At 39.5% G+C, this 24,770-nt stretch overlaps 1 protein-coding gene across 5 annotated transcripts in view; it reads left to right on the plus strand.

The window, feature by feature from the left end:
* DLGAP2 (DLG associated protein 2) overlaps positions 1–24,770 on the plus strand; it is a 1,292,461-nt gene that overhangs the window by 1,108,055 nt on the left and 159,636 nt on the right. For 4 of the 5 annotated variants that reach the window (XM_077487763.1, XM_077487766.1, XM_077487765.1 and 1 more), the window contains 2 exons: positions 5,971–6,030; positions 9,044–9,263. In XM_077487763.1, coding sequence (XP_077343889.1) covers positions 5,971–6,030; positions 9,044–9,263 — 280 coding nt within the window. The remainder of the gene's footprint in view (positions 1–5,970; positions 6,031–9,043; positions 9,264–24,770) is intronic. The other variant, XM_077487764.1, reaches the window with a different exon arrangement.

Genomic DNA, 24,770 nt, shown 5'->3' on the forward strand with positions numbered 1-24,770 from the left:
GATTTTTGGGCACCACCGCTTTTGGAGATATCACGGGTGCACGCAATTTTAAGCCATGGAATGTTTGGTATCTATTTACTCCATTCAACCTCATCATTTATATTTTAACCAAAAATGGGTATTATATGGTGTTGTTTTGCATTACATTTTATTTTATTGTATTTTTTCCTGAAAATTAGCGTTTAATAAACATTTGTGCAAATATCATGTGAAGCAAAAATGTGTAACAATCACTTTTTTCTTCTAGAGGGCCACTGCTTTCAGAAAATATATTGTGTTCAGAGGGTTTAATTGATTTATTGCCAAAAATTAAGATTTTTACATGTAGGTGGAAAATAAACAAAATTGCTCTGGTTAATACATTATTAGCATTAGGGTAAAAAAAATCCACTAGCTGCTGCTCGTCTGTAGTACCATTGCTTTCTCTTCTTGGTCTCACAGGTTTCTGATGCTGTTAGTCAAATCCTGTGAGGAGAGAGTGGAGGGCATGGCCAAACTATGCTGTGTGTGTCTTAACCCTTGTACACACGGTCGGACATTCTGACAACCAAATCCGTTGGATTTTGTCCGACTGATTTTTTCCGAAACTGTTGCATACACACGGTCGGACAAAGTTGTCGGAAAATCCGATTGTACATAACGTGAAGACGTTATTTCGTTACGACAGGACTACGTTCAGGCTAGTAGCCAATAGCTTTGGTCTAGGAATTTGATCTGAGCATGCGTGGCACTTTGTCCGTCGGAGTAGGCTACACATGATCGGAGTATGTCCGATCGGAGCATTTTGTTGGAAAATTTTACGGACAAGTTGGAAAACTTGGTCCGTGAGATACTCCGACGGAAACAGTCCGATGGAGACCACACACAGTCGGATTATCCGACAAAACGGTCCGATAGGATACATTCCGTCGGGATCTCCGACCGTGTGTACAAGGGCTTACAGGTATCCCCACAGCAGCCGGCTTGTTGAGGGGGCACTTGTAATCTATATAATGCCCAAAAATGAAATAAACAGACCTCTGTAAATAAATGCCTCCGTGAATTGGTTAAATTTATCCAAAAACAGTCAATAAGTGAAAAAATAACAATGTAAACAGTCCTATGTAAATAAATTCCTCCATGAGTTCAATATGCTGTTTTCAATGTATCCAGTAACTGAACTTTTAAAACAGTGTGTACAGTAAATCCTCCACCAAGCAAAGTGCCTGCTCACCTCCATGTAGATAAACAGTAAACTTGTATCCCCTCACAACCAGGTCAGACAGCTCCACTCCTAGTTTCCTCATTAGTAGGATAAGCAATCAATATAGATAGAAGCAGGTTGTTATCTCCTCTACACCCGGGCTGGATCAGATGATTGGATCCCGCTCTGTGCAGTCACCGCACGCGCCCACAATATCTATTGCACAAAAGGACATACAGGTACGTTGTTTCGTGCAATAGAGTCGCCCTGCTGCAGTATATATGCGGTCTTTAAGTGGTTAAAAAGGCACTGTCATCTTGCCCATTTAAGTCAAAGTGTCAGGGTTTGTGCAAAGGCCACCCCCAACCCACCAATACTCACCTTGTCAGCGCTGCTTAGCCACTTTTTCTTTTAACACTGCTGACACTAAAATACCAAGTGTCACCTAGTGCTGGATGATAGAAGCAGTGGCTTCACCCCCTCAAACATGTGATAGAGCTTGGGCCTACAGTTTGGCTGCTATACCTGAGTGCTGTGAAATGGGAGGTCATAAGCTCACCCTTACCCAGTGGTATTATTACTGCCTGGGTATGCAGAAGGAGTTCTGGTGAAGTGCTGAGTGGAACCTCTGCACAGACACTGTCACTTTGCCCTGAAGTGACAGTGTCACTTGACTGTAATCCATAAAGATGATCTGCATAACCAATTGCTGCTCTTAAAAAAATCTTCATATTTATTCAGAAACCACAGTGTACAAACGCAAATAAGATCAGTTGATGTGTCTTAACCTACAAGGCCTTAGTCATAACTACATTTAGACATAAATCTTTAGTGCAGAGTTCACACTGTCTTCGCTTTCGGCTCACGGGGGGTATGGTGCATCCCTGTTCTCCATTTCAGGGATGAATCAGACCCAAATTTTTGCCTGAATTTGGAACTGAAATGGAGACAAAGACACACAGGACTCCTGTGCAATTCACTCCGCAGCCACCACGGAGATGTGTGAACTGGCTCCATTGAGAGTCGGACACAATCTCCTGTCATGCGAGTTGGATGCGAGAAAACCAGCATCCAATTCACACTAGTGTGATCCCAGCCTAAAATAAATAGTAGCACTAAATACCACAGGCTCCACCCATCAATTACCCTAACTGATTGCAAGTAATAAAAGAAAAAACAGCTGTAATGCCTGCAAGGGGTCCCATGTGTGCCATGTGTGTGATACTAATCTTTACAAACAACATTACACTATTACAGTATAAAAAGAAAAAAGATCAAAAACAAATAATAAAAATACTAAGGAGGATAAAACAAATATACGTGTAAACCAAAACATATGAATAAATAGAGAGGAAACTGGGGAGAGAGGAAATTTAGTGCAGATGCAAGCCCAAATCCCACCTCCAGGTTTAACCCATGAGGTGATCTAGTGTTTAATCTTAAAATCCACCATGCCACTCTCTCCAGTAACTTTCTGAACCTGACGCCTCTTCTAGGAGAGTGAAACAGCCTTTCAATGAGTGGCAGCCCATTCATTAGGGGCGCACAGGCGTTGTTTCTCCTATGCATGCATCCTGCCCCCTGATCTAGATACAGGGTGCCAGACCATGGATTCTAATGGGGGGAGTTTTTTTTTTGAAGCATGTGATTACAGCCAGAGGCTCTAATAGGCAGACATCCCAAGTTTCCTACGAGGTGCAGGAGCCTCCTGCATTTTGGTTGCGGATCCCGCACACCCACAAGTGCCCCATGATATCCCAGCTGCCAGGCCCAGCCGCACAAAAAGAACGACCACGGCCACAGTCAAAGAGGAATACATGCCGATGAAACAAATTCCACTTTCTACATTCTCTTCCTACGTTCTCCCCCCTCCATATCTGATCAGCTCTCTCTCATTGGGGAATCGCTCCTACTGAGTACACCCCTGAGGTGAAGCCTGCTCCTAGGCTCACATTTTGATTGGGTGGGACTCGGAAGGGGTGTGGCTGGCCTCAGAGGTGGTCACACCCCGCCCACCTTCTCTGGTGCAGGAAAGAGAAACACAGAGAGAGGTAAGTGTGCTGTGGCAACCACTTTCTCTGACTGTACTAAGAACACATCTTACACCATAGATTACACAGCAGTACAGGTCATATACCCTGACAACAGGAAAGAGTCCTATGTCATAAGGAAAGAGGGGAGCTACAGGGATGAATAACATGGTGAAAAGGATGATGGGTATGTGGATGATGAGTGATTTTGGAGAGAGGGAAGGATGGAGACTGCTTGAGGCATGATCATGTGGTGATAGATGGAGTAAATAGAGGAAAGAGCACATAGAGAATACAAGGATGAGGATGATGGGTTATAAAGAAGGGAGCGATTGAGATGATTATGGAGCGAGAAGTTGGGGATGAAGATGGTTGTAGAGAAAGATGAGAATGATGGAGTTACAATTGTGGAAAGAGATGAGGATCATTCTGGAGAGGGATGAGGATGATAGGGACGATTATATGAGGAAGATCAATAAGGATGATTATGGAGATTGAAGTGGATGATGAGGTTACAACGTGGAGAGGGATGAAGATGACTGTGGAGAGGGACAAGGATGATGATTTTGGAGGGGGTGTTGAGGAAGAGGATGAGGAGGTTACACTGTGGAGAGAATTGAGGACAGATATTTATTAAGAATTCAGGGATGAGGAAAACTTGCATACAGTGTGAAATAGAATGAGGATGATACTGGAGACGGAAGTTAGGGATGAAGATGGTCGTGGTGGTTAGTGTTCCTTTAACATCTCTCAGAAGAAGTAAACGTCTATATACAGATTCCACTGTATACTGATTCCATTTCATTTGATCATCATGTTAAATTGGGGGGGGGGGGGGGGTTGCGGCCAAGAGCGCCACCTCCCTGAAATCAGTTTGCCACCTCCCTGAAACTAGTTTTTGCAGGTTGGAATGTCTGAATAGGCTTCAAAAAAGGGGTGGGGCGCAGAGCCCACTGAGTTGTGTGAAAAATAGCGAATTAATATTTGCTATTATCACACTGATTCTCCTCCCGGCCAATAAGGAAGTTGGTGGTGAAAGTAGAAGCCATCCTCTTCACCTATGAGGAGGAGATGTACAGCCAAAGAGACGCATCCCAGGACACGGAGGAGACGCATCCTTGGACACAAAGGGGACGCATCCTGGGTCACGGAGAGAAGACACATGGAGAGACTGAGGGGAGAAGCTGCCACTGCCTGTCAGCACAGTGTGAGTGAGCTGGTGATGGGGGGGATGGGGGTGTGTGTGCGTGGTGCGCGGGCTGGAGCACTGAGGGGGTGTCATGTCTGTCTGGTGCCCCCCCAGGCGATGGAGCACCAACCACCACTGGTTTCTATACCTCTAAACCCAAATGAGGAAAGATCACCCTGATGGCATCCCCTAAAGTGACATGTTGCATTGGAAACATATTTAGCATTTCGATTATTGGTGTCACAATAGTGTTCCCTTGTTAGGGTCCTTAAATTGGTTGTATACCTTTTTTTTGTTGTTTTTTTACCCTGCAAGGTAAAGTCCTAATGTCATGATGTCACTGGCTGCATGTAATGTAAATATCTCCTAACCAGTGCAAATTTCGGAGATCCTTACACTACCTATAGGTAAGCCTTATTATAGGTAAAAGTCAGCAAAGGAAGTGTACTTCCACTTTAAGGTACGTGTAGTGCAACTCACATATTGTAGGCTGCACAAAGTATAGGTAACTAGATAAAATACAAAACTTGTACCACAGTTAACATATTGTTGTATAGTAAACTCCTGTAGCTGTGGCAACAAAAGTTTTACCCGACATGCTTAAATGATAGTACCTACAAGTCTTTGTTTAACTCCCAGGGCATGATAGCCAGGTGGGTTTATTGACCTTCAACTAGAACAAGTTAGTTAACATTAGATCAAACATACCCTCTAATGCCGCATACACACGGTCGAACTGTTTGACGTACTTAGTCCGTTGAAACACATTTCAGCGGACAATCCGCTTGTGTGTGGGCTTCAGCTGACTTTTTCAGCGTGCAGTCCGGAGTACTAAGAATTTCGGTTTTTCCAAAAATCTGTCCGTCGTACTTTGGTTTCAGCGGACAATACGGTCGTCAGTATGCTAGTTCGACGGACTAAGAATGGCACATGCCCAGAAAGGATTTACACGGCGGAAGGGTGCTTTGCTGTGTCTTGGACTTCCTATTTCTAGTCCCGTCGTACGTGCTGTACACGTCATCGCGCAAGCTTTCGACGGACTGTTTGTGTATCGTGTGTGGTCAAGTCCGTTCAGTGGAAACTACGACGGATTGTCCGTCGGATTGTATGACGGACTAAGTACGCCATACAATCCGCTCGTGTGTACGCGGCATAACACAGACACTAAAAGGGGGGCAGAGAGATATAGATCTTGATCTTTACATCCTCTGTTCAGTCTTCCTTTAGATGCTGAGCTTCCAAGGGTACCTAGAGGAAGGATTACCAGTATGCATTCCTCACTTTCTAGAACACTGGTCTAGTAGACTAATTCAACTTTGCTTTCCATGCCAGTGCTGCCTATAACCACTACTAACTAAGATGTGATGCTTGATAATGAACCAAACACATGTAGCATTAATATAAACACATTATTTTTTAGGGGATTAAAAAAAAAAATCTTGATCATCAAAGAATCGCCAAAGAAGTGAATATTCTGGAACAATGGAGTATCTTGAAAAAAAAAAAAAACTGTGCATGTTCATCTTCAATGGCAACTAACAAAACATGTTTTCTTCTTATTTTTACAGGATTTCCTCATTGAAAGTCTTCAAGAATGCTTTACCTCAAAGGATTATCCTGAGCTCAAGGTGGCAGTACCCTGTATATTCCCAGGCTAGGAGAAATCTTTAATTCACTGTTTTCAAATCTAGAGCATAACCTGTGTTCATTTTCTGCAGCTGTGATGATCTTATTTCACTGCTGTGTGAAAGCAGTGTAGCCTATTGCACATCTCTCCGAGGCAATGACTACATACATCATACTAAAATACACTGCTAATTCTGAACAATGCAATTATTGCAAGTAATGCCTCCAATGTCAAATTTTTCTAAAAGTCCAATTTTGATCAGGATCCAAAAATACAATTTATAAAGGAAATAGATATAAAATGTTCACTTTATAGTCTTGTTCTACCATTACATTAAGTGTTTATCAAAATGTTTTAAGGCAAGATTGCGCCACATTCATTGTGCATCAATGTAAAATGGAGGCCAGATTTGATGGACCTCATATTTTTGTTAATTATTTAGTATTTGCATTCATTGTTGTAACAGCATGCTCGGATAGAGCGCTTGATGTTTGCAATGACAGAATTCTGTGTATGAAGTATGCATCACAGCCAGTCCCCTATCATCGTTCCATATTACATTGTTCCTCCCTCCTTGTTTCATCCACTGTATGGTGCAAAGCGTACAACTTTATTTGTACTAAATGTCTTTCATTGTACATACATTCATAAAGGTGTTTGGTCTGTGCAGCCTCCTTCCTCTGAGTGTGATGATGCCAGTGTTGTTCAGGGGGATTCCCGAAGGCTCAGTTGCCAATGAAACCACAGATCCATGTTCCCTTATGATACCTATACAGATTGTTTGCATGGCTACAGGGGCAATGGAGGGAAAAAACATTGAGAAGGCATGTTATGGATTCCAGTATGTTCCATACATTTGTGTGTATGCACCACCAGGTTGCTACCCTACAGTGCCCCAATTAACCATGTAAATGGCTTGTAAAATTATCATAGTGGACAATAGCACCATGCAGGTCAACCAGAAGGGACAGCACAGGACAAATGCACTTGTGCTTGATAATGACAAATATTTTTGCATCCTTCAAAATTGCCTTCCTGATTTTGAAGATTTTGTAATCTTTGGTCTTTTCAACCAATATATAAGTTAAAAAAAATATATATATTTCTGTGAAAAATAATGTTTTAACAAAAACAGATTTATAGTTCCCCAAATCAATCAAACTGCAATTGCCTTATATAAGTCTCATAGTAAGATACCATATATAGGGTAATATATTTGTATATTGATCAGCAGAGCAACTTTTTAAGAGAGCCAATAATGTACTTTATCAATACCTTTATTAAATACAATATACAGATTTGATCTTTAGGAAGTACTTTATTTATTGCTATATCAGCTGAACACTTTTCCCTTGACATGAATACAGAAATCTTGAATTCTATTAACATAGTACTAGTAATCATTTATATAAGAATTCTTCTTCTCTGGGAGTGCTATGACATAACAACTGCCATCTTGTGGACTCTGATGGAATGAAAAAGGGAATAGCATTAATTCAAATTTTATTGAAACTTCTTCAAAGATAAAAATTGATTATCAGCCATAATGAATTTGTCTATTCAACTGTAAAGAAAATCAAGGTCTGCATGGCAAGTTGCCATTTCAAGAGTCAGTGCATCACTTTAATGTAGAGGTTTATTGATCATTTATGTCTATTCCCTTCTTCTTTCATGGATTGTGACTTCATATCAGATGCATTTGTTTTGCTTATTTCTCTTTTAGTACAGAGCCTGTTATGAGGAATTTGTTCTCTACGCATATTATTGATTACAGCATAATCCACATGTTAATATTGTGTTTGATTAAAGAATGCACCAATTTATTACTGCAGTTGATTATGTTGTAGAATGGCTCACATTTTATTGTTAGAGTTTTTCGATTTTTATTTTTGTTTTATAATTGTCCCTTTTTACTTTTTTTATAATTGTCCCTTTTTATTTTTTTTAAATTAGGACTTGCATGCAAAAATAATATTCTAACACTTTAATATAAACTCACAGTTCGTAAATTCAATTCAATGTGTAAAAAAAAAAATTGTTATGTGCTGAAGCCAAACGCCCTGTGCCCTTGTTCTGAAAAAAAAAAATGCCAAATAGATAAGACAGCTCATAGCTGAGAATTTCTGGTATACTAATCATATGATATGTGATGTCAGTCTCCCTTCTCCATAGGCATCAGACTTCAAAGCTACAATACAATTAAAACATAGATTACAAGTGCTGTCCATTCCAGAATATAACTATATTAAGTAGAATGGGGTATAATTTGGGGATATCTTTTTTGTTGTGAGCACAACACAAGACCTAAAAGATCCCGCTTTCTATTTTTTATATCCAGATTTTATCATAAATGTCCTCATTGCATTGCTACTGACTGACTAATATTAAAATGTTACGCATCTGCCACTAATGTGTGTGACTTGTCGATTTTGCTTTATTTGATTCTTATAGGCTATATTGTTTTATAAACGGATTGTCCCCTATCTATCTGCCTATCACATTATATAATATGCATTTTACTATGCGTAGTAAAATACTGCAATAATAGTCATCCCCTCAAAGTTGTCCCCTGCTGTTCACTTTATATTCACTATTCTAATAATAATACTTCAATTCATAATTGTTGTACAGTGACTTTTGTGTTTAAATCCTGTACACCTTATATGTATGTTTTGAATTAGGGAAATTCTTATTTGAGATTTCTTAAAACATTTCTTTGGCTTATCACAGGAATAACAAATCATTTCTCCCTAAACACAGATAATTCACTGACAGTGATTGACAGGCATCTTCCATTTTTTTTCATCAGTAGTCAGCATATTTAAGAACCTTGTCCTTAAAGCAAGGTCTCCTGTTCCCATAGTGATAACACATGTATTCACTTATATCATTCTTCTTTAATTAGCATACATTTTATCACCATGTTCCTTTGATAAAATATCTACAGCTCTAATTGGATGGGATTCTCATCATTGCTATTTGCTGTACCAACTCCATGTGTCCTCTTCTTCCAGATGAGTGAAACAGAAATTAATGGGCAATATGAGTCGGTGTGTGAGTCAGTGTTCAGTGAAGTTGATTCTCATGCAATGGATGCTTTAGACCTCCCAGGATGTTTTCGAACAAGAAGCCACAGTTACTTGAGGGCGATACAGGCTGGCTATTCCCAGGATGATGACTGTGTTCCTGCTATGATATCTTCCAATGCCACCCCCACTACCAGGTCAACAACAGGTAAAGAATAGGCTTGCCCATGTCAGTCCTTTATTTAGTATTCTTATCATTGTCTGTAATTTTCTACACTTTACCACCAAATCAAAACATTATAACAACATGTCCCAACAGAATTTTTGCTTTGCTTTATGAAAATTGTTTGTTTAGTAGAAACAATTGTTCCCATGTATGCTGGTGCCACCTGAGAACTTTTAGTCTGAAGGACCTTTTAATCTGTATAACCAACTCCTTTACCTAAATAAGTCAAATCAATTTTCATCATGCTTGATTAAATCATCTTTTTTTGTCAGGACACCAGACCTTTTTTAATCTTATGTAAGATGTTTTGATGTTCTTGGAAGTAATACCCCATAGGAATAAGTAAAGCAAGGCAGGGGAACTGCATTCAATGTTTCAAAAGTCTTAACACATATGAACATGTTTTTATTGCTGCTTTATGCAAACACAAACAAGATACTCCATTATATTACACTAATGTAAATTGGCAAGCAATAATTGGTACTTCTAAAAGCCTTTTCTATGGGTACAGTTGCTTGATGAGCTCTTGCTGTAGGACTGCTTATTTCTCCCTAGTTCCTCTTTTGTGACAGTGCTAAAAGAATAGCTTCCAAGCTATTCACCTGGAAGCTATGGTTTGTGCTCAACTACTCTATAGATTTCTCATAGTGGATTGAGGCTACACATTTTGTACTTAGGAAATGGGAAGGGGAAACGGGTAGATAAGGTCCTAAAGGTGAGCACCCTGAGAGATATAAAATAATACAAAGTATGTTGTATGTGAGGTAGATGTGATGAATGAAGGGGTTTGTGGTCAGTTTGGCCACCATATGGTGCCAATCAAATAAAAGAGTGATGTTTGTATTTTCCAGCCACCGTTCACTTTTGTATATGGCAAAAAATACATAAGCTCAGGTTATCTGTAGTAAAACCTGTTGGCAGAGTGATCTATAGACCCACAAATATAGACAATTGAAATTATATATGGTCTTTTCTATTGGTCAGTTTGACCACCATATATATTAAAATGCTTATAGATACATAAACTTGAGCAGTGGTGGCTAGTGCTGTATATTTTGGGGGGTGCGGCAAAGAAGACACCCCTCGTTCCTTCCCCCCTCGGGGCGGTCAGTTGGTCGACCCGTCGCACATCTGTCCACCCACCAGCCCCGCACTTACCCCATCTAGCAGATTTGGCTCCTTCCTGCTTCTCCTCCTCCATGGCGGTGGCTTCCTCCTTAACAGATTCACCCTGCATCTCTGGCTTCACGGTGACTTCATCCTCTGCGGCCTCCCTCCTCCTTCCCTCGGTAGCCAATACGGTAGCTTCTCCTCTCGGCCAATGGATCTTAAGACCCGCTTCCTGATTGGCCTGAGAGGGGAAGCAGGAAGACAATAGTGAATAGTCATTTGCTATTGTGCTCTGCGCCCCGAGCCCACCCTTTTTTGAAGCCACTTAGAGCCTCTGGCTCTAATAACGCGCTTCAAAAAAAAATCGGTATCCATGCGCCCCTAATGAACGGGCCGCCACTGGACTTGAGAGGTAGCAGGGCCAAGTTTAAATTGAAAAAAGTCAAGATTTACAATTAATAAAAAAAAATATTGGCATATTAATTTAATATTTGGTAGCACACCCCATGCCAAAAACAACTGCAATCAATAACTTCCTGTAACCATCAATGAGTTTCTTACAATGCTCCAGGTCTCAGTTTGGAAGGGTTCATTTTCCGAACTGCCGTTTTGAGATCTCTCCAGTGTGTGTATATATGTGTGTATGTGTGTGTATGTATGTATGTGTGTGTGTGTGTGTGTGTGTGTATGTGTATATATATATATATATATATATATATATATATATATATCTACTTCAGAGAGAAAGTGCTGTTCTGCTCTAAAAAGGCACATCTTTAGGTACATTGTGTTACACCACCCAATCCACAAGTTAAAAGAAAAACTGATAGCTTTTAGATCCCTTTAGGAAGGAGATGGAAATTAGGTAAATAGTTATAAAAAATTTTAAATATATAAATGGATGGTTTAAGTGGTATTGGTATGTTTTTGTATGGAGTGAATTAATGACAAATAAGATCTTAAAATTCTATCAACATATCTAGGATGTAAAGATATACTGTAATTTTCTACAGTATCTAGCAATGTGAATGAAAGTTTATGCTAGATCCTTAGCTAGGAGAAAAACCCTGTCAAACTAATTATCCACCAGACAGAATTTTTGGCCATAAAATAATGAACCAACATATTGGACAGGTTTTTACAATTTACCTGACAGGAATAGGAGTTAACAGTAGAAGACTGTCACACTTTTCCCATCGGTGATAAGATTATCGTGAGAATGAACAGCACAGACCTAATTGGCTCTAATCAACTACCGTATGTCAAATATATTCAATGTACTTTGCAAAATAATTTTTAACATTAAAAATAAAGTGTGTAATATAGTTAAAATGTATACTTTTTAATTTCAAGAAGTTATAGAAAGAGTGACTTCAATGTGTTAAGTTGCATTTCTTAAAGAACTCTGCTCTTCCTTATTTGTATCTAAAGTGGCCAAGATATATTAACACGTTATAACTTTAGGAAATCTTTAGGCTCCATTCACATCTGATTGCGGGTGGAATTGCCACGATTCCGCCCACGTTTTCAAATCATTGCTTATTAATGACACCCCAATTGCACCGTGATTTTGCTGTGATTGCCACGCAGTAAATTGCGCTGCAATCGCAACCTGTGACACTGTCACCCAAAAGAAGCCCATGTTCCTTTTTCGACAATCACAGCAAAATTGCTGCATGAATTGGGTGCCAATAAGAACTAATGGTATCGCAAACATATCCCGCATTTTTAAAATCACAGGCGGAATTGTGGCGATTCTGCCCACGATCAGGTGTAAATGGAAAGTTAGGAAAACTTGTCCTTATGACCCAAGATTTTTTATTTTTTTTGGGCATAATCATTTCTTAGCATAACTCAACGTAATTAAAACTTAGACAATGGTTTAAACTATCTGATTTTGAGCAGTAGGTCTAAACTTATTTTCCTACAGCTCATCTACTTCCATTAAACCCCACCCTTCTGTTTTAAATTTCTGTGTCAAATGCCTTTTCCTCACTTTTCGTACAAATTCCATAGGCTTCCTTCAGCTTTCCTTCAGCTTCATGTGAAGATGAGCAAAGATGCATATCCGTGATGTTACATTATTATGTCATATTTACATACCTGTATTAGGACATCATTACATATTACAACAAATACTGAATATGGGATTACTGTGAATATTAACAGGAACTTTACTCTTAAAGTGATAATAACCCTTTACATAAGCCCACTTAAGTGACTAGCGTCAGGTGACAATAAATCACTCTTTCATGTACCTGTTTACCTGCAGCCCTCTCTCTTCTGCAGCTTTCTAAAGTACAAAGATGGCATTTCTTAGCCTTTAAGAGTCAAGGGGCAGGCTTAATAGGTAGAGGTAAGAAGCATGGACCAAGCTTAATTTTACAGAAGAAATGGGATACTCTATGTATATACATTCAGTTATTCTTATCTCTGGCTCTACTGTTCATTTTGGTGAGCAGTTTTCCGTGAAGATAGGTTACGTTTCTGTTGACTAGGTTTGTAATAGAGTTACTTTTAAAAATGACAGTTTTAGCCAAACAATATTGTATTCTCGTAACGTGTGGTGGCTAATACTGGCAATGATCTCATTCAGTGCATACATTCCTTTGTTTATGTCACATGCCTTCATTCATATAGGGGTGCTTACACTTTTTATTCCTATTTTTTTTAAATTTAAAAAAATGTTGTAACTACTTACAAATGTTAACTGAAGTTGGGTTTTAATTTTTTTTGTTTATTTTTATTTTTTTGGTTTGGATAGAATGTGGAAGGATTGGAAACTTTGACAGGTTGCTGTTGTTTGTATCTCTAATGGAGTGATTCACCTTTTTTTAGGTCCTTCTTACAGAAAATGATGGGAAATTCCATTTCTTTTTAATTGTTATAACACAACAGGGGATCATGTGTCGAATAGATTTCAAAGTTCCTGTGGATTTAAGAACACAATGATAACTTTATTATGTCTAATGCCGCGTACACACGACTGGACTTTTTGTCAGTCTAGGTCCGACGGTCTTCCCGACTGACTTTTGGCGGAGGTCCAACTGACTTTTTGAATGAAACGGACTTGGCCACACACGACCAGACTAAGTCTGCTCAAAAGTCAGTTTGTTTTGAACATGATGACGTAAACGGGACTAAACAAGGAAGTTCAATAGCCAGTAGCCAATAGCTGCCCTTGCGTCATATTTGGTCCATCGGACTAGCACACAGACGAACGGTTTTCCCAATTTTTAGTCCGTCAGACTCGAGTTCATCGGATAGATCAGAAACATGTTTTATTTCTAGGTCTGTCGGTCTTTTGGGAAAAAAAAGTCCACTAGAGCCCACACACGACCGAATCGTCTGACGGATTCCTGTCCGCCGGACCAAGTCTGTCGGAAAGTCCGATCATGTGTGCATAAGGAGTCAGGAGCTTAATGTATTTTGTATTTTATATTTTATACTCAATAAACAACATGTCAATACAAATATGTTTAACCACTTGCTTACTGGGCACTTAAACCCCCCTCAGTCCCAGACCAATTTTCAGCTTTCAGCGCTGATGCACTTTGAGTGACAATTACGCGGTCAATACAACACTGTACCCAAATGAAATTTTTATCATTTTTTTCCCACAAATAGAGCTTTCTTTTGGTGGTATTTAGTTACAGCTCGGAGTTTTATTTTTTGCTAAACAAACAAAAAAAGATGCAAAAAAAAAAAAAAAAAAAAAAACATGTTTTAATAGTTTGTTATAAAATTTTGCAAACGGGTCATTTTTCTCCTTCATTGAAGTGCGCTGATTAGGCGGCACTGATAGGCTGCATTGGTGGGCACTGATGGGCTGCATTGGTGGGCACTGATGGGCTGCATTGGTGGGCACTGATGGGCTGCATTGGTGGGCACTGATAGGCTGCACTGGTGGGCACTGATAGGCATAGTTAAGGCGGCACTAATAGGCACAGATAAGGCGGCACCGATGGGCACAGATAAGGCGGCACTGATGGGCAAAGATGGGCACAGATAAGATGGCACGGATGGGTGGCACGGATAAGTGGCACGGATGGGTGGCACGGATGGGCACTGATAGGTACCACAGATAGATGGGACTGATGGGCACTGATAGGTGGCACTGATAGGTGGCTCTGATAGGTGGCACTGCTGGGCACTGATGGGCGGCACTGCTGGGCACTGATGGGCGGCACTGCTGGGCACTGATGGGCGGCACTGGGGTGCAGCACCTTTGAGGCAGATTTTGGGTGGCACTGTGGGTGGCACTGTGGGTGGCACTGTGGGCACTGCTGGGTGGCACTGTGGGCACTGCTGGGTGGCACTGTGGGCACTATGGGCACTGCTGGGTGGCACTGACAGGGGGGCACTTACTTTATTTCAGGATGGCACTGCGGGTGGCAGGTGGGCACTGGCAGGGGGCAGGTGTCCGCTTGAATTGCTGGCCGTGATCGGGACTGATGTCCCGAACATGGCCGCCGGCGATCGGCTTTTTTTTTTTCTCATCGCGCTGTCAGCGCGAGGAGGAATACTAGCCGATTACCGGCTCCGTTTTATCACATGATCAGCTGTCATTGGCTGACAGCTGATCACGTGATAAGGGGTCGGGATCGACCCCTTACACGGATCGGTGATCAGGCGAGTCTCACGGACTCGCCGATCACAGAGCGCGCCGCGCGCGCCCCTCAGGGGGCGCGCAGGCCGCTCGTAACCGGGACGACGTCAATAGACGTAGTCCCGGCAATCTAGGTCCGCGCTAATGCCGTCATTCGGCAATAGCGCGGATCCCAAGTGGTTAAAGAACACCTGTCAAATGTTCTAAAATTGCTTCAAAATAAAAAGCCTTCTGATGTCTTGACAAGGGCTACATGAGTCCTCAGTCATAGAGCATTTTTGGTATGTCAATTATAACATTTATCTGTAGTGTCAATGATTCTTATGTCTCATTCTTCCTGAACCTTCCTAATGGTCCATCACTACAATAGGTAACTAGGGTTTGACCAGCCCTTGGCGTTACCAAAACTTATCAGCATTTGCATGTTAACACCAGGACTGTAGACACCAATTGAATTTATGTTGTCCATGAATTAATAGCTGTCTATATTTTATTGATGTAGCCAGCATAGTATCTCTAACAAGTGCTATGGTACTCCTACTTTGCCCAAAATTTTATATAGCTATACATGCAAACAAAATGATGCTGTAGGCATCTATTTGCACTCCTGCAATAAAGGATGCCACACTGCCTAGCAAACTATTTCAGTGTGTAAAATACCATTATTTTACCATAAACTCAATTATATAAATATTTACATCACTATAGCAAACAAATTAAGTGACAAATCAGGTGCTCCAAGGTGAAAATCTTTGTTCAAGTGAAGTCTCCACCCCTTAAAGGGGTGATTAAAAGTGTGGAATTAGGAAAGTACAGTATAGTGAAGCCATCTAATATACTTTTCCCCTGGAGAACGTTCAAGAGAGGAGGAGTGGAGTTACTGACCCTTAAAGGGGATAAGTGCTTGCTGACCTAATAGGCTAATCAGGTCTAAATTTTGAGGTGGGAGTAAAATATGGATGGCAGTTTGAAATCCATTGAAGAGGTGGGTGATGGTTTAAATTAAGAAGGACAGTTTTTGGTGAAGATTCACTGTTTGGTGTTCACAAGGAAATATATTGAGAATAATTTAGAAGAATGTTTTATTATTTTTATTTCTTGTTAATGTTTATTTGTATATTTATTTATATTTCATGTGGACCTTGAATCTACACATTTTTTGAAATATTGATGTATATGGCTACAAGTTTTCCTTGGATCATCAGATTTTTCACTTAAAATGTGTTTGGTACAGTGATACAGATATTTATATATTTGGGTTTATGGTAAAAGGATGGCATTTTACACACTGAAAAAGTTTTTGCATAATTAGCGTACATCCTAAATTATAATGGCATAGAACATCTGCAGATATGACAGGTATACTCTTAAAATGTAGTGGTAGTTCTGTTTGTGAACATCTATCCAATTAGTCCAGTGCTGTCATAATTTGGACATAATATGTGTTTGTGTTGTGTAAGAGCAAAAAAACCATAAACAATTTGCTTAATTTCTGTGTACCTGCTGTAATACTGCTGTATGCGTGAATAGTAAGGATTCTGGGCAAAACCTGGAATGTGTTAGAAAACTGGGGCACCTACAAGCTTTTGGTCCACTCATGGCATATTATTACATACAGTACAGTGGATATAAAAAGTCTACACACCCCTGTTAAAATGTCAGGTTTCTGTGATGTAAAAAATGAAACAAAGATAAATTATTTCAGAATTGTTTCCACCTTTAATGTGATCTGTACAACTCAGCTGAACAAACTGAAATCTTTAAGGTGGAGGGAAGTAAAAATAAAAAAATAAAATGATATGGTTGCATAAGTGTGCACACCTTTACACTAATACTTTGTTGAAGCACCTTTTGATTTTATTACAGCACTCAGTCGATTTGGGTACAAGTCTATCAACATTGCACATCTTGGCTTGGCAATATTTGCCCACTCTTTGCAAAAACATTCCAAATCTGTCAAATTGCGAGGGCATCTCCTGTGCACAGCCCTCTTCAGATCACTCAACAGATTTTCAATCGGATTCAGGTCTTGGCTCTGGCTGGGTCATTCGAAAACTTTAATCTTCTTCTGGTGAAGCCACGCCTTTATTGATTTGGATGTATGTTTTGGGTCGTTCTAATGCTGAAAGGTGAAGTTCCCCTTCATGTTAAGCTTTCTAGCAGAAGCCTGAAGGTTTTGTGCCAATATTGACTGTTTTTTGGAACTGGTCATAATACCTTCTACCTTGACTAAGGCCCCTGTTGCAGCTGAAGAAAAATGGGCCCAAAGCATGGTGCTGCCACCACCATGCTTCACTGTGGGTATGGTGGTCTTTTGGTGATGTCCAGTGTTGTTTTCGCGCCAAACCTGTCTTTTGGAATTATAGCAAAAAAGTTTTTGGTTTCATCAGACCATAACATATTTTCCCACATGTTTTTGGGAGATTTCAGATGTGTTTTTGCAAAATTTAGCCAGGCTTGGATGTTTTTATTTGTAAGAAAAGGCTTGCCACTCCACTCAGTAGCCCAGACATATGAAGAATATGGGAGATTTTGTCACATGTACCACACAGCCAGTACTTGCCAGATATTCCTGCAGCTTCTTTAATGTTTGTGTAGGCCTTGTCAGGGCTGGGCTCAGCCCTTCCTTCTCTGAGCTGGCCGCTCAGCTGTCGGTTAATTGCCAGCTCCTATCTCTTCACAGTGACTCACCTGTTGATGATATCCTGCTCATCATTCCTGCCTACTTAAGCCGTCCAGTCCACATGATCTCTACCATCGCCTTGATCACATCTCTAGAGACGCTCTCCTGTGTTCCTGTTAAAGACTTGCTTGGCTGACATTCCTTCTGGCTCCAGATTCGGCTTGCTGTTCTACTATTGTTCTCTGGCTCCCTGATGTTTTGGCTTGTCTGACTATCTGTTCTAGTTCCTGAATTCTGGCTATGTTTTGACTACATTTACTCAGTTTACCTTTTTTTATTATTATTAAACAAGTGTGATTTAACTGTACTTCTGTCTCAGGCCTCTTGGCAGCCTCCCTGACCAGTTTTCTTCTCGTCTTTTCATCAATTTTGGAGGGATGTCCAGTTCTTTGTAATGTCACTCTTGTGCCATATTTTCTCCACTTGATGATGACTGTCCTCATTGTGTTCCATGGTATATCTAATGCTTTGGATATTCTATTGTGCCCTTCTCCTGACTGATACCGTTTAACAATGAGATCCCTCTGATGCTTTGGCAGCTCTCTGTGGACCATGGGTTTTGCTGTAGGATGAACCTAAGAAAAATTCAGGAAAGACCAGAACAGCTGAACCTTATTTGGGGTTATTCAGAGGCACTCTAAAAGATGACAGGTGTATACTAAATGAATAAATAAAGTCGCGCTATGGAAAAATCAGATCTCCAATGTGATAGAAATATGTGAAATAAAATTAAAATTAAAAAATGGAGAGAGAAAAGGAAATATACTGGGTTAGAGCTGCCTGTGCCTGAAGCCCTCACTTCCTTATTGGGGAAGAGAGGGAAATAAAAAGTGTGAAATAAAAAGGTTATGGCGCTAAACCCTATCAGTGATGAGATGAGTTAATTTATCAAAACCTAGTGTTTATTTTTTATATATAAAAAGAAAAAGAAAAAAGAAGAAAAAACTGTTGGTGATACCGTGCAGAGAAATCCTAAAGCAATTTTATCCAAAGAAAATTGTGTGTGGTTAATGTGGAGTTAACATTCATGTTCCATTATAATTAAAATCAAAAATGGGTGTTAAATTATCCTATACGTATCAACCTACTAAAAACATGTAAACATTCATTTAAATGTGCAAAATAGTGGAAATAATGTTAGTATTTGACAATATATTAGTTTAAAACGGATTGTGCAAACATGTGCAAAAAATGTGCAAAAAAGCAACTAAAGGTCAGAACAACCAAGGATCAGAAATGATTCAGCCAAAAAATCGCATGAAGATGCAAAATGTGCAAATAGACAATAACTAAGGATCAAAACAACCAGGGGTCTGAAATATTTTCAACCAATAATCGCATGAAGACGCATCTGTGTCCAATATGAGTCCAAAATTAATATTAGGCTTGATAATACTGCCTCTTCCGATTATTGTTGTAATTGTTACAAAAAGTCAATAGGGAGTATTTGATTCACTCGTGCAAATAGTGCGGGCTTTCAATTAGAAAACTTCATCCCCGGTGCGCCACTCAGTGTTATAGTGTGTAAATGCTCTCACCAGAGTTAATGCCCCTGTGGGGCTGGATGGACCTTCACAATGTAAGCCACTGTGTCGCTCTCTGGCTGCTGCTGGTGCACTGGGTGAAGCTTCGTTATTCCGTCCGTATGGTATCCAACGTTAATTATATAAGGAAAGACATATCCATAGTGTAATACGTTCTTAACCAAATCGTTCGTTTATTAATATTAAAATCTACTCACATTTTACATTAAAAGCATATGCGTATAGAAAACTCAGCCGTTCGTCTCAAACGAGTGCACACAACGTGGCCACGCCCTACGCGTTTCGTCACTACGACGTCCTCTGGAGCGGCCATATTGGTGCACCTTATTGCTTAAATAGGGTGCAGTGTTCCACTACGCCTGCGCTAAATTAACAGCGCCATTTTGGGTGTGGGATGCCCTTACTCTGCTGGGGATGAATACAATTACTCCCCCTAGCGCCCTTAGGGAAGACAGATATAATTAGCCTTGGAGCACTGCAGCCTACCCATAAACCATACTCAATATTAGATGACATTCCTTAATCTTTTCCTATTTAACCGGACGTTTATAATTATTTCTATCTGGGGAATATTGAGTAAGAAAACAAAAATGACAATAAGAATACAGTAAATAAATATATGTATAGGAATACATATATAAAATTCACATATATAAAAAAATTCATACATATATATAAAAATTCTTACATAAAAAATTCATACATAAAAAAGGGGGGGATACACATTAATACTGAAGAAAACGCATGAAAATTTTTTAAAAAATTATAAAAATTATAAAAATTATGTAACATCATTTAAGGGGTTTCATTATATTTAAAGAAGTTGTTTTATGCATACTGATATGTAAATATAAAAGAAGAGATTATTCCAAAGGAAAGTTTTTCAAGAGGAGAGTTTTTTGGGGAGAAATTAAATTAAAATTCTTAAAAAGATATAAATGTATTTGGAGGTACTAAGAAGGTCTATTTAGCATCGTCCTATAGGTGATTGTGATATTTGTGACTGTGTGTTTAGTTCCAACAGGGAAACTTTTAGATAATTTAGATAAGTCTTGTTGTAATTCTGACACATCTAATGTATTTTGAATGAATAACATTCGACCTAAACCCAAAAGTGTGGGCCATGAGGTTCATGAATTGTCTTGTGTTGGGACAGATAGGCTACTTATATATGTGGTTAGGTCTTGTCGGGATCCTGTAACATTATGTATGTGTATGGATAACATTCGACTATGGAATGTTCGTCCAGCATTTTCCAATGCTGAGGCAAGCAGTTAACTATTAGAAGTTAGTTAAGAAGCAATTGAGGTCTAATTCTATGTTCATTCCCTTGGCTGGAGGGTATCTAAATTAAAAATCCATTTCGTTTCGTTCCTGGATATTTTGATCGTTTTATCTTCCCCTCTCCAGTGGCCTCTTACTTTGTCTATTCCATAGAAAATCATTTGTCCAGGGTCCCGATTATGGAAATCCCTAAAGTGTTTGGAAACACTGTGTTTCTGGAAGCCTTTTTTGATATTTGCAATATGTTCCCTTATCCTGACTCTTAACTCCCTGGTGGTCCTACCCACATATTGCTTATGGCAGGGACATTCAATGACGTAAGTGACGTGGGAGCTATTACAAGTAATCAATTCTTTGATTTTATATTCTTTTCCATTAGAGGTGGATTTAAAAGTAGTTTTCTTTTTTTCAGTCTTTTTACTATTTCTGCATGGGAGGCAGTTTCCGCACTTATAGAATCCTTTTAGGGTCTCAGAGATTCTTATTTGTTTTGGTGGGTCCACCACATTTTTTACTAATTTGTTTCGGAGTGTTGGAGCCCTCCTGTAGATGAACCGTGGTTTGTTCGGCAGCATGGCCTGGAGTGAGCTGTCTGCTTGTAAAATCGGCCAGTGTTTTTTGATGATACGCTCCACATCCTTGTGTTGTCTGTTATACCCTGTAAGGAACGCGATGTTATGGAGGTTTTGTTTTGGTTTTACTTTCTTGCCTTCAATTAATTTTTTCCTATCCATATGTTTTACTTCATTTTTTAATTTACGGAGATTTTCTTCTTTATATCCTTTCTTCCTAAACCTTTCGATGATGATTTCCGCCTGCTTGTCAAAGTCGTCAATTTTGCTACAGTTTCTGTATAGCCGTAGAAGCTGGCCTTTGGGTATGTTCCCTAGCCACCTGGAATGGTGGCAGCTATTTGTGGGAATGTACCCATTGCGATCCGTGGTCTTGAAGAAGGTACGGGTGCCAAGATTTCCTTCATGTTTGTAAATTTGGAGGTCCAAATAATCTACAGTCTGGGTATTAAACTTTCCTGTGAATTTAATGTGATATATATTGTCATTGATTTCTCCAAAAAAGTCTTGCAGTTGTTCTACCGTGCCTTCCCATACCAATACAATATCGTCTATATATCGACGGTAAAATTTCAAATTTTGCCTATGCACTCCATAGATTTGTTCTTCCTCCCATCGGTTCAAAAACAAGTTCGCCACACTTGGAGCGTACTTTGCCCCCATTGCCACGCCTTTCGTCTGTGTATAGAAAGTTCCATTGTACCAGAAATAGTTCGAAGTCATTGCCATCCTTAGGCCTTCAATGATGTATTTTATTTGCTCCTGTTTTAAATCCGATAGTCGTTGTAATGCCCACTCGACACTGCTGATGCCATCCTCTTGTTTTATATTTGTGTATAGCGATTCCACGTCTATCGTCACCAGTATGTCACTTTCACTAATGGGGATTCCATTCAAGTCCTCTAGTAATTGCTTACTGTCCCTTAAGTATGACCTTCCTTTTGTCACCAGGGGTTGTAGGAAACCATCCACATATGCCCCTAGCCTGGAAAACAAAGAATCGATTCCACTTATTATGGGTCTCCCGGGTGGGTGAGTTTGATTTTTGTGGATCTTAGGGACGTAATAAATAACTGGGGTCTTTGCCGCCTTTGGAAATAGGTATCTTACCTCCTTTTTATTCAAAATGCCTAGATCTTTACCTTTTTTGATATATTTCTTAAGTTTAGTTTCATATTCTGATTTCGGGTTTTTCTTCAACTTCTTGTATGTGTTAGGTATATTCAACAAGTTCTCCATTTCTTTCTCATAGTCTTGTCTATCCAAAATGACAAGGCCGCCTCCCTTGTCTGCGGGTCTGATGATGATCCCCTTTCTCTTTTCTATTGATTTGATGGTGTCCCATATTCCTTTTCCTTTGGTTTTCCTCACCTCTATATTCCTTAGGTCGTGTTCGACCATCTTCTTAAAGACCTTAATGTTTTCATCCTGCTGGACTTTGGGATTGAAGGTTGAGTTATTTCTTAATTGCGAGTGTTGGTAAAATGTGTTAGTCTCTTCCTTCGTGTGGGGATTCCTGGTTGCAAAAAATTTTTTGATGTTAAGTTTCCTCACGAATCTTTGGAGGTCTATATATGTTTCAAATTTATCTAATCCCTTATCTGGGGCAAACTTTAAGCCCATGTCCAGCACCCTGAGCTCTTCCTCCGTAAAAACCACCTTACTTAAATTATAAATGCCCTCCCCTATTGTTCCCTTCTTCTTTTTCTGGAGGCCTCCTCTCTTTCCTCGTATGCGTTTTCTGCTCTTCTGTCTTGTGTCCAGTGTGTTTCTTCCCCTCTTTGATTCCGATGATGGCCGTTTCCCCCATAGTTCCTCCTCGTATTGTCTTCTCTGGTCCATCTCGGATTCCATCCACCATTTCTTCTGGGGGGCCCGTACTGTTGATTCCTTATTGGATATCGGAAAGGTCTCCATTCTCTCTGGGGACCATGTCTCGTATCTCTCGGGCCTGGTGGTCTGTGTTCCTGTCCCCTGGGAAAAAAATCTCTTTCAAATCTCCGGTTTCTAAATGGGGTGTATTGTGGGTATTCCCTTAGAGGAGAGTATCTGTTGTGATGTCTCGGAATGTTGGGTGTATAGGGAGTGTGATTTCCCCTATATCTGTCTTGCTCATATTCCCCTACTGTCCTCCCTTCGGGTCTCCTATACCCTGGTGTGTGTGGAATGTCATTTCTTACTGTTCCATCTTGTGTGTGTGTGAGTTGGTTCCACTCCTGTTCTGTGTCTTGGGTTGGGTTTTCCCTGGATTCTTCCATTATGGATAGTTCATTGTCTTCCTCGTTATAGTTGCCCTCTATTTGCCATTTGTAAACCTGCTGGTTTTTGTAATCCAGCACATCCCTCTTAAATTTCTTTTGTTTCTTTTGTTGTATTTCCTTATCATACTTTTTTATGTGTTCTTGTAAAATCTTCTCCCTATCTATATATTCTGCTGTTTCTTTAAATGGTATGAGTTGATCCCTAAGTTGTGATATCTCTGTTTCTATGTTTTTCAATTTATGTTGGCGTCTGATCACTATTTTCTGTAGGAGTGCTCTTTCGCTCTGATTGAAAAACTGGTACCACTCTTCCATAAGGTGCCTATCGCTTATTGCATCATTTGGGGAAACATCCCATCTTAATCTCCTGGGTGTTATTTGTTCCGCTATATACTTTTCAAGAATGGCCACATCCCACCATACCCTCAATTGCTTCTCAAGGCTATGTTTCAGGTGTTTGAATAAGCTATCCAAGTCCTGCTTAATGACCACATGTTCTTGATTAAATACCTCCACAAGGTTTACCATTCTGCTATTAACATATTTAAAAATATCCATTGCTGCAACTTTGAATTGGGGCCCAATAGGTCCCTTGTGTATAGATAAATGAATAAATAAAGTCGCGCTATGGAAAAATCAGATCTCCAATGTGATAGAAATATGTGAAATAAAATTAAAATTAAAAAATGAAGAGAGAAAAGGAAATATACTGGGTTAGAGCTGCCTGTGCCTGAAGCCCTCACTTCCTTATTGGGGAAGAGAGGGAAATAAAAAGTGTGAAATAAAAAGGTTATGGCGCTAAACCCTATCAGTGATGAGATGAGTTAATTTATCAAAACCTAGTGTTTATTTTTTATATATAAAAAGAAAAAGAAAAAAGAAGAAAAAACTGTTGGTGATACCGTGCAGAGAAATCCTAAAGCAATTTTATCCAAAGAAAATTGTGTGTGGTTAATGTGGAGTTAACATTCATGTTCCATTATAATTAAAATCAAAAATGGGTGTTAAATTATCCTATACGTATCAACCTACTAAAAACATGTAAACATTCATTTAAATGTGCAAAATAGTGGAAATAATGTTAGTATTTGACAATATATTAGTTTAAAACGGATTGTGCAAACATGTGCAAAAAATGTGCAAAAAAGCAACTAAAGGTCAGAACAACCAAGGATCAGAAATGATTCAGCCAAAAAATCGCATGAAGACGCAAAATGTGCAAATAGACAATAACTAAGGATCAAAACAACCAGGGGTCTGAAATATTTTCAACCAATAATCGCATGAAGACGCATCTGTGTCCAATATGAGTCCAAAATTAATATTAGGCTTGATAATACTGCCTCTTCCGATTATTGTTGTAATTGTTACAAAAAGTCAATAGGGAGTATTTGATTCACTCGTGCAAATAGTGCGGGCTTTCAAT

The sequence above is a fragment of the Lithobates pipiens genome, unplaced genomic scaffold (genome assembly GCF_037356315.1).
Source record: "Lithobates pipiens isolate NorthernLeopardFrog02 unplaced genomic scaffold, aLitPip1_a1.2 Scaffold_18, whole genome shotgun sequence".
Lineage (NCBI taxonomy): Eukaryota > Metazoa > Chordata > Amphibia > Anura > Ranidae > Lithobates > Lithobates pipiens.